The sequence below is a fragment of the Lacerta agilis genome, chromosome 7, assembly GCF_009819535.1.
Source record: "Lacerta agilis isolate rLacAgi1 chromosome 7, rLacAgi1.pri, whole genome shotgun sequence".
Lineage (NCBI taxonomy): Eukaryota > Metazoa > Chordata > Lepidosauria > Squamata > Lacertidae > Lacerta > Lacerta agilis.
Genome location: NC_046318.1, coordinates 83,167,133 through 83,183,526, shown reverse-complemented (window position 1 = coordinate 83,183,526; position 16,394 = coordinate 83,167,133). Strand labels below are relative to the sequence as shown.

General features: G+C 46.9%; 1 protein-coding gene and 1 non-coding gene across 2 annotated transcripts; one reads left to right on the top strand and one right to left on the bottom strand.

The window, feature by feature from the left end:
* Positions 1-1,369: 1,369 nt before the first annotated feature.
* Positions 1,370-11,952, top strand: LOC117050331 (lymphocyte antigen 6E-like). Its single transcript, XM_033155936.1, has 3 exons — positions 1,370-1,581; positions 8,524-8,643; positions 11,579-11,952. The coding sequence occupies exons 1-3, from the start codon at positions 1,530-1,532 to the stop codon at positions 11,785-11,787; spliced, it is 381 nt and encodes a 126-aa protein (XP_033011827.1). The 5' UTR covers positions 1,370-1,529; the 3' UTR covers positions 11,788-11,952.
* Positions 5,055-5,127, bottom strand: TRNAR-UCG. Its single transcript has one exon. It is a non-coding gene; the product is annotated as a tRNA-Arg (tRNA).
* Positions 11,953-16,394: the final 4,442 nt, after the last annotated feature.

Sequence of the window (16,394 nt, the reverse complement as noted above, 5' to 3'; positions counted from 1 at the left end):
AATCTCACTTTTGTCCTTCTTGCTATCTGTGGCTTGAGGGAGGGCTGTTTCCCTCTTCCACGGAGGCCCTTCCTTTGTTCTCTTGACACCTCACTAGGCCAGCCTGACTTGATTAGTTTTTAACACTTGCTGGATCCAGAGAATGGAAGTGCCTGGCACTCAGCTTAACACCTCAAGTCTCCATCAAATTCTAACACTTACCGGATCCAGGAATTTGGAGAGGCCGGCTGGCCCCCCTGAACTTGCAGCAACATCGTCATTTAAATTGTCGTTCCAAAAATGTAAAAACAAAAGCAATCCCTCAATAAATGTATTTTGTTTCTTATAACCTATGGTGTTTCTCCCATATTATTAAGATTAAGTAATCAGCGGCAAATCAGTATCAACACTTTCTGAATTAAGTATCCAAAGGAGACTTGGAATATTGCAGTCAATACTTGTTCAAATATTATTCCTTATGTGAGAAGGGTTTTTATAACCACTCTGAAAGGCCAAAGCATTGATCTCCAGCCCTGATTTGGACCAAATGCCCAGCACCCCCCCTCCAAAAAAGTTTGTTGCTTTCTTCCCCATATCATCTCCCAGGCAGGGCCGGATTTAGGTTTGATGAGGCCCTAAGCTACTGAAGGTAATGGGGCCCTTTATAAGTGATATTTTAGGGAGCAGTCTAGCAGGCAGGGCCCATTACTTACATCAGGGGTCAGCAAACTTTTTCAGCAGGGGGCCACTCCACTGTCCCTCAGACCTTGTGGGGGGCCAGACTATATTTTGGGAAAAAATAATGAATTCCTATGCCCCACAAATAACCCAGAGATGCATTTTAAATAAAAGGGACACATTCTACCCCTGTAAAAAACACCAGGCAGGCCCCACAAATAACCCAGAGGTGCATTTTAAATAAAAGGATGTAAAAACACGCTGATTCCCGGACCGACCGCAGGCCGGATTTAGAAGGCGATTGGGCAGGATGCGGCCACGGGCCTTAGTTTGCGTACCCATGACTTACATCCTAGGAGCCTACACAACACAAAACACCATCGCTGTATGTAGGTTTCGTTTTATTTGTTTTTTTAATCTTATATTTTGGAAATGTACATCCAGTTATGCGTAAATCCGGCACTGCCCCCAGGGCGCATTTTTGGAAAGCTTTCGTTTCTGGTGAAGGCACCCGGGCAGCAAGAAACGAAAGAGAAAAGCAAAACACAGGGGGTGGGTTTGGGGTGGAACAACAGAATTAGAAAAAAAAAACCGCTTTGCAGCCTCCGCCAAGCCGCCTTGGATTTGAGGAGAAGCTACACGTGGGTAGATCTCATCCGGCCCCTCCGGCGGTTTATAAGCTGCTTGCGCCTAAATTGCTGCGCGCTGGTTGAACCGTCGCTTGGCGCAGTTCCTCCATTGGTATTTCTTCTTCTTTTTGCAACCCAGCGCAAGAGTTTTCGCCGTCCCTCCACCCCGGAGGTGGGATCCATCTTTGCAAATAATTAAAAAAGGGAAGGTAAAAAACAAGCGCGGACAAGACCGCATCCAAGATGAAGGCGTCTTTTGCAATCCTGCTGGCTGCCTGTCTCTGCGTACAAAGAGGTGAGGCCTTTCCATTTTCACTAGGCAGGACGCGTTTAGGGTTTCTGGACCCCCCCCCCATCCAAAATAAGTTTTTCTCCCCGCGTCTCCCCGCCCAATATCAATTTAGGTTATTTTTAAGGATGCCCGTTAGCTGCTAGCAGGAGTAGCTGCCGTGTCTGCCCTTATCTCTGCAAAGCGGGGGGAGGATAGCTTGCTTTTGCGGCTGCCCGGGTCTGGTTTGCGAAAATGGGCGTTGCAGGGGCGAGGGGCTCGTTACGCGTTAAAAGAGCGAGCGCAACGTACGCTGCTGCGATCCTAAACCTCTGGGAGGAAGCGCCATTGGATTGAATAGCAATTTCTTCTGGGTGGGCACGGCTAAGGGTTGCGCGCAATCCTAAAGGTGCCGCCCTGACCCCGTTTGCCCGGGCTTGCCCTGCATTTCTGTGCACGCGTTAAATGAGAAAGGACACCTGGGTCTGCTATCGAGGCAGTGTGTGCTTCACACAGTGTGGCTTAGTGGTTGGAGTGCTGCGTTAGGATCCGGGAGACCAGGGTTGGATACGGATAGGGCCGGAAGCCAAAAGATTAGGCAGGAAGGCCTCCCCCCCCCCCAACGCCATCACCTGTGGTAATGAGCAGGGAGGCACTCAGCACATGCTCAGAGACTTTCCCGGTACAAGGGCTTTGCAAGAACTCACACCAACCCCCCACAAACCCAGTGGCGGGATTCCTGGAATATCATTTTTTGTATAGAGAAGGGGCGGAGTTAATTTTAATCTGATGTATTATTTTGAGACCTACAAAATTTAAAGTATGGATGCCTGCTTTTTCTTGATTTTATTTTATCTTTCTGTAAACTCTTTGCATGCATGGGAGCAGGGCCGGGAAGAGAAGGTGGCAACCCAACCTAGCAGCAGAGTGCCAAAAAATCCTGAGATGGGGGAAGGGGAAGCAGACCACGAGGTCTCTCCTCCACCCCACCCCACCCCTTTGTCTGAGGGTCTGGAGCCTTGCCAGGGCCTCTAGCAAGCCTTGGAAGAAAACTCCGGGTTTTGTAGTCGCTCCCATTGTGGTCCTGTGGAATGTTACCGGGATGATGTAAAAGCTGGGATGGTACTGAACGGGAAGGAATGCCCTCCAGCTGTTTTGGGACTACAACTCCCATCATCCCTAGCTAACAGGAACAGTGGTCAGAGGTGATGGGAATTGTAGTCCCAAAACAGCTGGAGGGCCAGGTTTGGCCACCACTGGTTTAAACGGATGTGCTAGAGATGCATCAGAGCAATATTTTAGAGAGGAAACATTTATGTTTTTTTTTCTATTTCTTCTTCTTCCGGGAATGCCATTTCCAGGGTCCTGTGGCTTAGTGCAGGGGTCCCCAAACTAAGGCCCGGGGGCCGGATGTGGCCCAATCGCCTTCTAAATCCGGCCCGCAGACGGTCTGGGAATCAGCGTGTTTTTACATGGGTAGAATGTGTCCTTTTATTTAAAATGCATCTCTGGGTTATTTGTGGGGCATAGGAATTTGTTCATTATTTTTCCCCCAAAATATAGTCTGGCCCCCCACAAGGTTTGAGGGACAGTGGACTGGCCCTCTGCTGAAAAAGTTTGCTGACCCCTGGCTTAGTGCCTGTCCCAGCTAGGTAAAGGTAAAGGGACCCCTGACCGTTAGGTCCAGTCGCGGATGACTCTGGCGTTGCCACGCTCATCTCGCGTTACTGGCCGAGGGAGCCGGCGTACAGCTTCCGAGTCATGTGGCCGATGTGACTAAGCTGTTTCTGGCGAACCAGAGCAGCGCATGGAAGCGCCGTTTACCTTCCCGCCAGAGTGGTACCTATTTATCTACTTGCACTTTGACGTGCTTTCGAACTGCTAGGTGGGCAGGAGCAGGGACCGAGCAATGGGAGCTCACCCCATGGCGGGGATTCGAACCACCAGCCTTCTGATCGGCAAGCCCTAGGTTCTGTGGTTTAACCCAGTGTTTCCCAAATTTGGGTCTCCAGCTGTTTTCGGACTGCAATTCCCATCATCCCTGACCACTGGTCTTGCTAGTTAGGGATGATGGGAGTTGTAGTCCAAAAACAGCTGGAGACCCAAGTTTGGGAAACACTGGTTTAACCCACAGCGCCACCCGCTAGTCCCAGCTAGTCCTTTGCAGTGAGTAAAATTGGGTGGTGTTCTGCGGCATCGATTCTGCCCATCCTTTTTGGGCTGCTGGCACCATCCTTTTCTCTCGGTGAATATGGTTGCTTTTGATTCACTCTCCAAAGCCCTTCCCCCCAAGTGATTTATGCCCTATGGAAAACGCAGTATTGTAAAAAACAAAAGAAATGAAAAGAAAACAAACCAAGCCTGCCTGTACTTGCCAGAAGCCCTGACCTGCCTTTTCCTGCTGCTAAAAAGTTTTTGTATTTCAATAACCCAGTTACCTGTAGTCCTTCAGTCATTCTGGTCCTTCCTGGTGGAGAGGATATTGATGGCTAGCGGTAGCCACTATGGCTTATGTTCTGCCTCCAGCGATGCTTCCGAATCCCAGTTGCTGGAGACCGCGGGGGGGGGGGGGGTGGGGTGGAGAGCTGCTCTTGTGGTTGGATCCTGCTTGCGGGTTTTTCCACAGGCATCTGCTTGGCCATTGTGAAAAACAGGATGCTGGACTCGAGGAGGGGGCAATGGCCGGATCCGGCAGGCTCTGCTTACATTCTTCAGTTCCGTAATTGAATGAACAGCTGCAGAGTTGTATCTCAAGAGGAATCTGCTTCCTCTGGCCAACAAGGAAGTATTCTGCATTTATTTTATTTGTTATAATGGAGGTCAGATCCTGGAAAGCCCCCCCTCTTGGTTTACACGGAAGGCAGCGGGAGGCCTTTTGGAAACAGCTTTCCTTAACCAGGAAAAGGTGGTGGGATCCAGCTGTCTCTTGGGGGAGATTATCCACCATCACTTACCTGCTCTTTGAGGAACGCCAGGTTCCCTATGAAATTAGTTTGAGATTATGTCCCACATCCATCCTTCAAAGGGTCCCCAGAGCTTCAGGTCTCTTGATTTTGATCTGTGATCAGGAAAGTGATTCACAGATTGTATTTAACTCTGAGTAGGCTTGCTGATCAGAAGGTCGGTGGTTCGAATCTCCGCGACGGGGTGAGCTCCCGTTGCTGGGTCCCAGCTCCTGCCAACCTAGCAGTTCGAAAGCACGTCAAAGTGAAGAAGAAGAAGAAGAGTTTGGATTTGATATCCCGCTTTATCACTACCCGAAGGAGTCTCAAAGCGGCTAACATTCTCCTTTCCCTTCCTCCCCCACAACAAACACTCTGTGAGGTGAGTGGGGCTGAGAGACTTCGGAGAAGTGTGACTAGCCCAAGGTCACCCAGCAGCTGCATGTGGAGGAGCGGAGACGCGAACCCGGTTCACCAGATTACGAGTCTATCGCTCTTAACCACTACACCACACTGGCTCTCTAAAAATCAGCAACTTTCTTCACAGATAACAAACGCCAACCACGTAGGGACTCGAACCCTCAATCTTCTGATCCGAAGTCAGACGCCTTATCCATTAGGCCACGTGGTCATCCAGTGCAAGTAGATAAATAGGTACCACTCCGGCGGGAAGGTAAACGGCATTTCCGTGCGCTGCTCTGGTTCGCCAGAAGCGGCTTAGTCATGCCGGCCACATGACCCAGAAGCTGTCTGCGGACAAACGCTGGCTCCCTCAGCCTGTAGAGCAAGATGAGCGCGCAACTCCAGAGTCGTCCGCGACTGGACCTAATGGTCAGGGGTCCCATTCCCTTTCCCTTTTATGCTTGCTAAAATGAACCATGGAAAGAGAAGGGAAGTCACTGATATATTGAGGATTTAAAAAGAGTATTTTAAATTGTAAAACAGAATATATGTACTGGTATGTGTGAGAAAGTGAAACAAGGAAGGCACTGGTGTGCAAAGAACGTCATATGCTTGATGGCGCATAGTTTTGGACACCAGTCACATGCCACGCACCTTCTCCCCACGAGACAGTTTAGCAGAAATGGGAAGAAATAAGCGGGAAGTATAATAGTTTACTAGACAGGGGTGGAAAACGCAGAAGCAGCATCTAAGTTGCCTGGCAGATGTTGCTGAAATTCCTCCCATCATCCCTGCCCATGCTAGCAATCGGGGGGGGGGGCACCAGATTGCCAATGCCTGATACCTATAGGTCTGTTTACCTGCTCCAGCCACTCTGTGCTGCCCACCCCTTCCAAGTTTCTCAACTTTCCATACCATTGAGTTACTAATGGGGTGGGTTTTTTTTGGGGGGGGGGTGTTTCCCCTCCCCTTACCTTAGTTTCATCAATCCATTAAATGAAAGCAATAAACAATGTACTGCAGTCACACAATTGATAAGTCAGTAGCTGAACTGGGTTCCACACACAAAAACAAACAAAAAGACGCACAAAAACACAGAATAAATGGCAGAAATGGACAGACCTCTTTGTAACGCTCAAAACGGAAGTGTGGTGCTCAAATCGGAAGCGTAACACTCAAAACGGAGCACGTTCGGCTTCCGAAAAAAGTTTGCAAGCCGGAACACTTACTTCCGGGGTTGCAGTGTTTGGGTTCCAAGTTGTTTGAGTACCAAGGTACCGCTGTATATCAATACATCGCCCAGGAACGGTATGAGGAGCAGACGGTGATGCCGTCTTCACTCAGTGGTGTATCGCTGGTGAAACCACCGCTGCTCCTGAGTCCTTCTGCTAGCGAGTTCCTCCATCAAGCGTTTCTAGCAGAGGGACTCTGGAGCGGTGGCACTTCACAAGCGATTCATCGCCGAGTGAAACCGCCATCCCATTCTGCCCTCATAACAGCGGAACCTCGTCTTACGCCTCGTCTCGTGGATGTTCCAAGTTGCGTCCGCGGCAAACCCGGAAGTAAGCACCGTGTTTGCCGCGATTCGCGCATGCGGCTTCTGCCACCTGCGTGTGCGCAGAAGCCGCTAACGTCGGATGCGCACCCGCGCAAGATGCCTCTTCTAGCATCCGTTTCGACCGGGAGACGCACCTCCGGAACAGATTATGTCCGTAAGTCATGGTTCCACTGTGCTGCGCAGATGGAGAAGAAAGCTGCATTGGTGAGGCGCCGATACAGCTTGTTCCTCCCTCTGCATCTTTTAACTGCTTGGCTGAGCAGTGTGCGGTTGCCGCTTCCTTCAGCCGAGCAGTTGAAAGGATCCCCCAGTGTGAGAGCCAGTGTGGTGTAGTGGGTTAAGAGTGGTAGACTCGTAATCTGGTGAACCGGGTTCGTGTCTCCGCTCCTCCACATGCAGCTGCTGGGTGACCTTGGGCTAGTCCCACTTCTCTGACGTCTCTCAGCCCCACTCACCTCACAGAAGAAGGGAAAGGAGAATGTTAGCCGCTTTGAGACTCCTTTGGGTAGTGAAAAGCGGGATATCAAATCCAAACTCTTCTTCTTCAATCTCTTCCCCCAGCCCGGAGCTGGCTCAGTTGGGGATGGGGAGCCGTCCCGCGCCCCACCTGAGCCGTACAAACAAGCTGCGTTGTCCCAGCCCGCTAGGTTTTGGGGTGAAATGCCTCTTCTCCCGCGGTGAGAGCTGCGGCAATTTCACCCGGCGCCTCGCAGGCTCAGGCCAATGCAGCTTGTGTTTTCCACATCGAGGTATATCGCCAGACCCCGCGATGTTTGGCTGGTTGATATACCATGATGCTGCAAAGCTGTTAGCATCTAGCCCTAGTGCACCATCGCCCAGGGAGCATTGTAGTTGGGTGCAGATTAGAACCTGGGTCTCTTTCCCAGTCCTTGCCTTGACACTGAACTGCCACACTGGGTCGAGGTGCAGGTTTTTTTTTGGGGGGGGGAGACTGCACTGGAAAACAGTATATTTCACGAGTTACTCAATTTCATTGTGAAACGGCACAGCCATGATGGATGTCCTCTTTTCTTGTAAAATGTCAAGTTTCTGTTCCCAGGTACCGTATTTCAGAAGGCGATCTTGGGGAAGTGTAACCTAAGGCTTAGGGAAAGAAAAGTCTTTCAACAAAAACAGAAAAACCTCACCTGCCCTTCTGTTCGGCCAAGAAGCTGGAAGCAGGCTGGATAAAAATCAATGATTTTTTTAAAAAAAATTAAATCTTTTTTTTTTTTTAATTTAAATTGATTTTTTAAAATTTAAATTGGATTTATAAAATTTAAATTGGATTTTTTAAATGAAATGCTTTTGGAGGAAAAATCTTCCTAAAGATAGTTTTCTATTTGAGCTCCATTATAGTTCATTAGGAAATCAGGATTTGTTTAAAGTTTTTCATGTGTGCTAAAACTCTGTTGTTGTTTTTTCATTGTTTAACCACATCAGTTAACAAGCATGGATACTATGATGTTACTTTTTTAGTTAATTGTTATTAAGGAAATGATTATTTTTCTCCTTCCAATAAAGTACAGCAGAAAAGTTGTCCAAATACAGTTAATAACCAAATCAGCACTTTTTGATATACATAACTGTAAAAACTACTCTGAAAATTTATTCTTCCAAAAACGAAACCTTCACCTGGTTGTAAATATTAAGATGATACCAGCAAGAACGAGTCTTTCTGTAAAAAAATGATTTAAATCAAATCTTACGGACTAGTGATTTAAATGGATTTTATTTAAATCAAATCCTCCTTGCCTGGAAGGGGAAGTTAAAAAGGTGTATAAATGTCAAAAACAGTTGGGTGGGTTGTGGGATGAGTGAAGGCGCCGACAGCAGGCAGTAGGCAAACTCCGGCCCTCCAGATGTTGGGGACTACAATTCCCATCATCCCTAGCTAACAGGACCAGTCCGGGTCAGGGATGATGGGAATTGTAGTCCCAAAGACCTAGAGGGCCGGAGTTTGCCTATGCCTGGCCTACAGTTCCATCGTGGGTTTGCTTACTCAGACGTAAGCCCTGGCAACCACTGTTGCGTCTAATTTCGGGGACGGTTTTAACTGTTTTTCAGCTTCCTCGCTGGTGTGCTGGTACTGCGATGGAGCAGAATCGAACTGGGGCTGCTGGAGGTGGCAGATTTGCTCTGATTCAGAGACCACTTGCGCTACTGTCTACGTTGGTGCAGGAGTGGGTAGGTGTATTTTAAACTGGAGACACGAGGGTTGCTTTACACGGGGGCAAGGGTATTCTTGGGTTGATTGGCTCTGGGGTTTTCCATCTTAAGCTACAATCATCCTTCATCACTTGATAGGCAAGACTCTTCTCCATGGGAGACCAGAAGCCCATCTAGTCTGGGATAGGGGGTCTTGGTTTATTTTGGCCGGCAGGCTGGAGTCCCCACTCCCCATGGGCCGACCTGTCAAGTCCAAGGGACGCGGGTCTAAACCACGGAGCCTCTTGGGCTTGCAGGTCAGGAGGTTGGCGGTTCGAATCCCCACGCCGGGGTGAGCTCCCGTCGCTCTGTCCCAGCTCCTGCCATCCTAGCAGTTCGAAAGCACACCAGTGCAAGTAGATAAATAGGTATTGCTGTGGCGGGAAGGTAAACGGCGTTTCCGGGCGCTCTGGTTCCCATCATGGTGTTCCGTTGCACCAGAAGTGGTTTAGTCCTGCTGGCCACATGACCCAGAACGCTTGTCTGTGGACAAATGCCGGCTCCCTTGGCCTGAAAGCGAGATGAGCGCCGCAACCCCATAGTCTCCTTTGACTGGACTTAACCGTCCAGGGGTCCTTTACCTTTTACCTGTCAAGCACCCCACATGTTGTGGGGTGACAGTTTCATCGGGGTTCAGCCAGTGTCCGAAACTCAAGATATAAAATCTAATTGCCAAATGGCACCTTATACCAACCTGTGTTACGGTTGCCACAATGGAATGTCTCAAGTGCCACTTTTTCCCAATGAAGCTTCTTCCACTTCTTTTCCTTCCTGTTATTATTTTCATTTCTACACAAACTTTATAGTTTAAAGAACAAAACTCAAAAGCGGTTGACAACACGTTAAAACACACAGCAAAACAGTCCAGAATAAAACAGAAGCGAGCTCCAAGGGAAATATTTCAGGTCCTTCTCAAAGAGACGTTTTGCTTTCCCCAGTCGCCAACCTGAGGTCTCCATGCGGCCGCCATTGGATCTGGGCCAGTTTCTAAATGCGCTGGGTGCCTGGATAATTTCTGTCACTATTCCCACTGCCACCAGTGGCAAGCCTGGGTTTGTCCGATTGCAGATGCATTTAGGAGTCAAACTGCTCCTGCAAACATTTTCCCCCTGCGGACTGTCTGCAGTTTGAATCTGTCAGCAGATCAGTGTGGTCAGTGAGCCTGTAACTACGTAGTTGCCTGGTGGCCAAGGAATAGTTTGGAGGACCACCGTGGTCCAAACACGCCAACAGGAGCACCAAACGGCATTCCCTGTGCAAGTGCACTGCAATAGCTGAAGGGGAAGGCAAGGAATTTTTTAGTTGTTGTTGCAGTTGGGAAAACATAAGAATCGTAGACTTGGAAGGGACCACCAAGGGTCATCTAGTCCAACCCCCTCGAATGCACGGATCTCAGCTAAAGCATCCATGACAGATAACTACCAACCTCTGCTTAAAAACATCCAAAGAAGGAGAGTCCACAACCTCCCAAGGGAAATAGCTCTTGTTGTCAGAAAGCTTTTCCGTATGTTTAGTCGGAATCTCCTTTCTTGCAACTTGAAGCCATGGGTTCGAGTCCTACCCTCCAGAGCAGGAGAAAACAAGTTTGCTCCCTCTTCCACGTGACAGCCCTTGAAATACTTGAAGATGGCTATCCTATCTCCTCCCACTCTCCTCTTTTCCAGGCTAAACGTACCCGGCTCCTTCAACCGTTCCTCATAAGGCTTAGAATCCGGACCCTTGGTGGCCCTCCTCTGCATGCTTGTCAACATCCTTCTTAAATTGTGGTGCCCAGAATTGGACACACAGTATTCCAAGCGTGGTCTGACCAAGATGAGATTAGAGCGGTACAATTACTTCCCTTGATCTGGACACTAGACTTCTGTTGCTGCAGCCTAGAATAGCATTAGCCTTTTTTGCTGCTGCATCACACTGCGGACTCATCTTAAGCTTGTGGGTCCACCAAGACCCCTAGATCCTTTTCACATGCACTGCTAGTAAGCCAGGTGTCACCCATCCTGTATTTGTGCATCTGGTTCTTCCTGCCCAAGTGCAAAACCTGACATTTGTCCCTACTGAAATTCGTTTTATTGGTTATGGCGCAGCTTAGAGATGTAAAATTTCCAGAAATTTTGAAGCTCGGAAAAGAACCCTTGCTTTTTTTCTGGGGGGAAATGGAAATTTTTGGAAAAATTGAAAAAAAATATGCTACATTAGCACTTCTTTTTTCTTTTCCAGATTGAAAGTCATTTTGTTACTTTTAGAAACATGAAATATAACTATGGACAATTTTTATGGACATAAAATTATCACAACTAGCATATTAAAAATATAGTGTATCCAAACAATTATTACGAACAGAATTTACTTTTAAAATAATATTTATTTGTATTTGTAACAAATGGAGCAAAAATCTCCTGAACTGTTTACTAGTTTATGTGGAACAAACAAACAAAAAAAAAAACCTCCACAAAACAATTTTAAAAAATCCAGAAGTAACAATTATTCATACTTCCTCCCCACAGTATTTAAAACAAAACATTCTCATAAAAAGAACAGAAGAAGGAAGTGGGACTAAGTTTCAATGAATGGGCATGAAATTAGAATCATTTTCTGAGCTGTAAATGATCAGTATCAGTTTCAGTGTCAGACTCTGTTGTGTCTGTCATTATCACAAGTTATTATGGGCTTCTAAAAACTGAAGGTTTGCTTGGATTGAAACATTTTTTTTCAATTTTTCAGAAAAAAGGATTCGGGGGAAAAACAGGTTTCCCCCCTGAATTTTTCCATTTCCCCCCCTGGGCCTTCACATCTCTAGCGCAGCTATCCAATCTTGAATCCCAATTATGTCCTCCCTGCTATTAGCTACCCAGTTTGCTGTCTTCTGCAAATTTGATGAGCATCCCCTCTGTTGACTCGATTCCTTCCCTTCCAGGTGGCTATTCGTCGCAGTCAATCACCAAAGGCTGTGTTGCGGTTTGCCCGCAGATGGGGATCAACCTTGGCTTCGCTGCCACGTCGGTCAGCTGCTGTTCGTCTTTCTTGTGCAACACCAACGGAGCCAGCAGCGTCAAAACAAACCACCTGGTCCTGGCTGCTGGGATCGTGGCCAGTTTCCTCTACCTCTTTGGACCCAGGCTGTGATATTTTGAGAAATCTTTGCACGCAGAAGGAATCTGCTCAGCCTTCTCTGCCGAGCAGCGCCAAAATAATGTGCTTTCAATGGCATATAATTCCATTGCTTTTTAACCCAATGAATCTGTGTCTCTGCACTTTGTATTGGTCTTAAGAGGAGAGAGACCTTTCCCACTTAACTATTTTTTTGGGGGGGGGGAAGGGTGTGGGGGGGAATGAAATGTTTTGTATGGCAACACTGCCCCCTTGAGGCTGCTGGGATATGTGCGCACCCTGGCAAGGAGCCGCAGCTTTTTGGGGAAAGAATTTTGCACCAAATCGAAGCCAAAAATTCCGCAGGAGAAAACATTCCTAATCTCTATGGTGGGCTTTGAAACAGGGGCCTTAAACAGTGTTTTTCGCTTGATGGCTCACCAGGAGGCAAAATCGACTGGGGGGTTGGGTAGGGAAAACCCCTCGGATTTCTTTTTTTTCGGGAAAATTCTGAATTTAGATCCAGTTTTTTTGCTTGTCACATTTTACATAAAGAGCAATGTTGGGATTTGCAGCAGGTGTTTTTTTTCTGCCTCTAAAAATTTTACATTTAAAAAGTTAACACTTTCTTGACGATTTTGCAAAACACTGTTCTCTTGTGCTTTCTGAACTTTAATAAATACATTTTTGGTTTTTACCTTCCTTCATTTCCTCCCCCTTCTGTTTTCGTGTCGTAGGATGCCTCCAGTTTCACGTAGTGTGTTTTCCTGAAATAACTCACATTATTATTACAGTGGTACCACTGGTTGCGAACGGGGTTTGTTCCGGAGGCCCGTTCGCAACATGAGAAGTACAACCTGAAGCGGCAAATGTGTGCGGCGCGATTCGGCGCTTCTGTGCATGCATGAAGCGACGAACCAAGGAGTAACCCATTCCAGTACTTCTGGGTTCGGCGCGTTCGTATCTTGTGATGAATGCAGCCTGCGCAGATAATTAGAATCCTAGAGTTGGAAGAGACCACAAGGGCCATCCAGTCCAACCCCCTGCCAAGCAGGAAATACCATCAAAGCATTCCTGACAGATGGCTGTCAAGCCTCCGCTTAAAGACCTCCAAAGAAGGAGACTCCACCACGCTCCTTGGCAGCAAATTCCACTGTCGGACAGCTCTTACTGTCAGGAAGTTCTTCCTAATGGAATCTTTAGGTGGAATCTTCTTTCTTGAGAGAACAACCTTTCTCCCTCCTCCATATGACATCCTTTGATATATTTGAACATGGCTATCATATCACCCCTTAACCTTCTCTTCTCTAGGCTAAACATACCCAACTCCCTAAGCCGTTCCTCATAAGGCATCGTTTCCAGGCCTTTGACCATTTTGGTTGCCCTCCTCTGGACACGTTCCAGCTTGTCAGTATCCTCCTTGAACTGTGGTGCCCAGAACTGGACACAGTATTCCAGGTGAGGTCTGACCAGAGCGGAATATAGTGGTACTATTACTTCCCTCCCCTTCATGGATCACTGCCTTGTCGTGGCGAAGGGGCTTGAATTACTCAGGCAAGCTATGGACAGGTCAAGATGGACAGGTCATAGCGGAGAGTTTGGACCAAACGTGATCCACCTGGAGAAGGAACTGGCAAGCCGCTCCAGTATCCCTGCCAAGAAAACTCCATGGACAAAGACAACAGGCATATAAAAGATATGACGCTGGAAGATGAGCCCCTCAGGTCGGAAGGCGTCCAACTTGCTACTGGGGAAGAGCGGAGGACAAGTACAAGTAGATCCAGAGCTGATGAAGCGGCTGGGCCAAAGCCGAAAGGACGCTCAGTTGCGGATATGCCTGGAAGCGAAAGGAAAGTCCAATGCTGTAAAGAAAAGTATTGCATAGGAACCTGGAATGTAAGAACCATGAACATTGGTAAGCTGGATGTGGTCAAAAATGAGATGGCAAGAATAAACATTGACATCCTAGGCATCAGTGAACTAAAATGGACAGGAATGGGCGAATTCAGTTCGGATGACTATCATATCTACTACTGTGGGCAGGAATCACGTAAAAGAAATGGAGTGGCCCTCATAGTCAACAAAAGAGTGGCGAAAGCTGTACTGGGATGCAACTTCAAAAATGATAGAATGATCTCGATACGAATCCAAGGCAGTCCTTTTAACATCACAGTAATCCAAGTTTATGCACCAACTACCAGTGCTGAAGAAACCGAAATTGATCAATTCTATGAAGACTTACAACACCTTATAGAAATGACACCAAAGAAGGATGTTCTTCTCATTATAGGGGATTGGAATGCTAAAGTAGGAAGTCAAGAGATAAAAGGAACAACTGGCAAGTTTGGCCTTGGAGATCAAAATGAAGCAGGGCAAAGGCTAATAGAGTTCTGTCAAGAGAACAAGCTGGTCATCACAAACACTCTTTTCCAACAACACAAGAGACGACTCTACACATGGACATCACCAGATGGGCAACATCGAAATCAGATTGATTATATTCTCTGCAGCCAAAGATGGAGAAGCTCTATACACTCAGCAAAAACAAGACCTGGAGCTGACTGTGGCTCAGATCATCAGCTTCTTATAGCAAAATTCCAGCTTAAACTGAAGAAAGTAGGAAAAACCACTGGGCCAGTAAGATTCAATCTAAATCAAATTCCTTATGAATACACAGTTGAAGTGAAGAACAGGTTCAAGGATTTAGATTTGGTGGATAGAGTACCTGAAGAACTGTGGATGGAGGCTCGTAACATTATACAGGAGACAGCAACGAAAACTATCCCAATGAAAAAGAAATGCAAGAAAGCAAAGTGGCTGACCAATGAGGCCTTACAAATAGCGGGGGAGAGAAGACAAGCAAAATGCGAAGGAGATCGTGAAAGATACAGGAAATTGAATGCAGATTTCCAAAGAATAGCAAGGAGAGACAAGAGGGCCTTTCTAAACGAGCAATGCAAAGAAATAGAGGAAAATAACAGAATGGGAAAAACCAGAGATTTATTCAAGAAAATTGGAGATATGAAAGGAACATTTCGTACAAAGATTACCACAATTAGGTCCTTTCCACTTTTGTCCTTAACAGAAGCAGAAGACATCAAGAAGAGGTGGCAAGAATACACAGAGGAATTATACCAGAAAGATATGGAGGTCTCATACACCCCAGGAAATGTGGTTGCTGACCTTGAGCCAGACATCCTGGAGAGTGAAGTCAAATGGGCCTTAGAAAGCCTTGCTAACAACAAGGCCAGTGGAAGTGATGATATTCCAGCTGAACTATTTAAAATTTTAAAAGAGGATGCTGTTAAGGTGCTGCACTCAATATGCCAGCAAGTTTGGAAAACTCAGCAGTGGCCAGAGGATTGGAGAAGATCAGTCTACATCCCAATCCCAAAGAAGGGCAGTGCCAAAGAATGCTCCAACTACCGCACAATTGCACTCATTTCACACGCTAGCAAGGTTATGCTTAAAATTCTACAAGGCAGGCTTAAGCAGTATGTGGACCGAGAACTCCCAGAAGTGCAAGCTGGATTTCGAAGGGGCAGAGGAACCAGAGACCAAATTGCAAACACGCGCTGGATTATGGAGAAAGCCAGAGAGCTCCAGAAAAACATCTACTTCTGCTTCATTGATTATGCAAAAGCATTTGACTGTGTCGACCACAGCAAACTATGGCAAGTTCTTAAAGAAATGGGAGTGCCGGATCACCTCATTTGCCTCCTGAGAAATCTCTATGTGGGACAAGAAGCTACAGTTAGAACTGGATATGGAACAACTGATTGGTTCAAAATTGGGAAAGGAGTACGACAAGGCTGTATATTGTCTCCCTGCTTATTTAACTTATATGCAGAATACATCATGCGAAAGGCTGGACTGGATGAATCCCCAACTGGAATTAAGATTGCCGGAAAAAATATCAACAACCTCAGATATGCTGATGATACTACCTTGATGGCAGAAAGTGAGGAAGAATTGAAGAACCTTTTAATGAGGGTGAAAGAAGAGAGCGCAAAATATGGTCTGAAGCTCAACATCAAAAAAACTAAGATCATGGCCACTGGTCCCATCACCTCCTGGCAAATAGAAGGGGAAGAAATGGAGGCAGTGAGAGATTTCACTTTCTTGGGTTCCATGATCACTGCAGATGGTGACAGCAGTCACGAAATCAGAAGACGCCTGCTTCTTGGGAGAAAAGCAATGACAAACCTAGACAGCATCTTAAAAAGCAAAGACATCACCTTGCCGACAAAAGTCCGTATAGTTAAAGCTATGGTTTTCCCAGTAGTAATGTATGGAAGTGAGAGCTGGACCATAAAGAAGGCTGATCGCCGTAGAATTGATGCTTTTGAATTATGGTGCTGGAGGAGACTCTTGAGAGTCCCGTGGACTGCAAGAAGATCAAACCTATCCATTCTCAAAGAAATCAGCCCTGAGTACTCACTAGAAGGACAGATCCTGAAGTTGAGGCTCCAGTACTTTGGCCACCTCATGAGAAGAGAAGAATCCCTAGAAAAGACCCTGATGTTGGGAAAGATGGAGGGCACAAGGAGAAGGGGACGACAGAGGATGAGATGGTTGGACAGTGTTCTTGAAGCTACTAACATGAGTTTGGCCAAACTGCGAGAGGCAGTGAAGGATAGGTG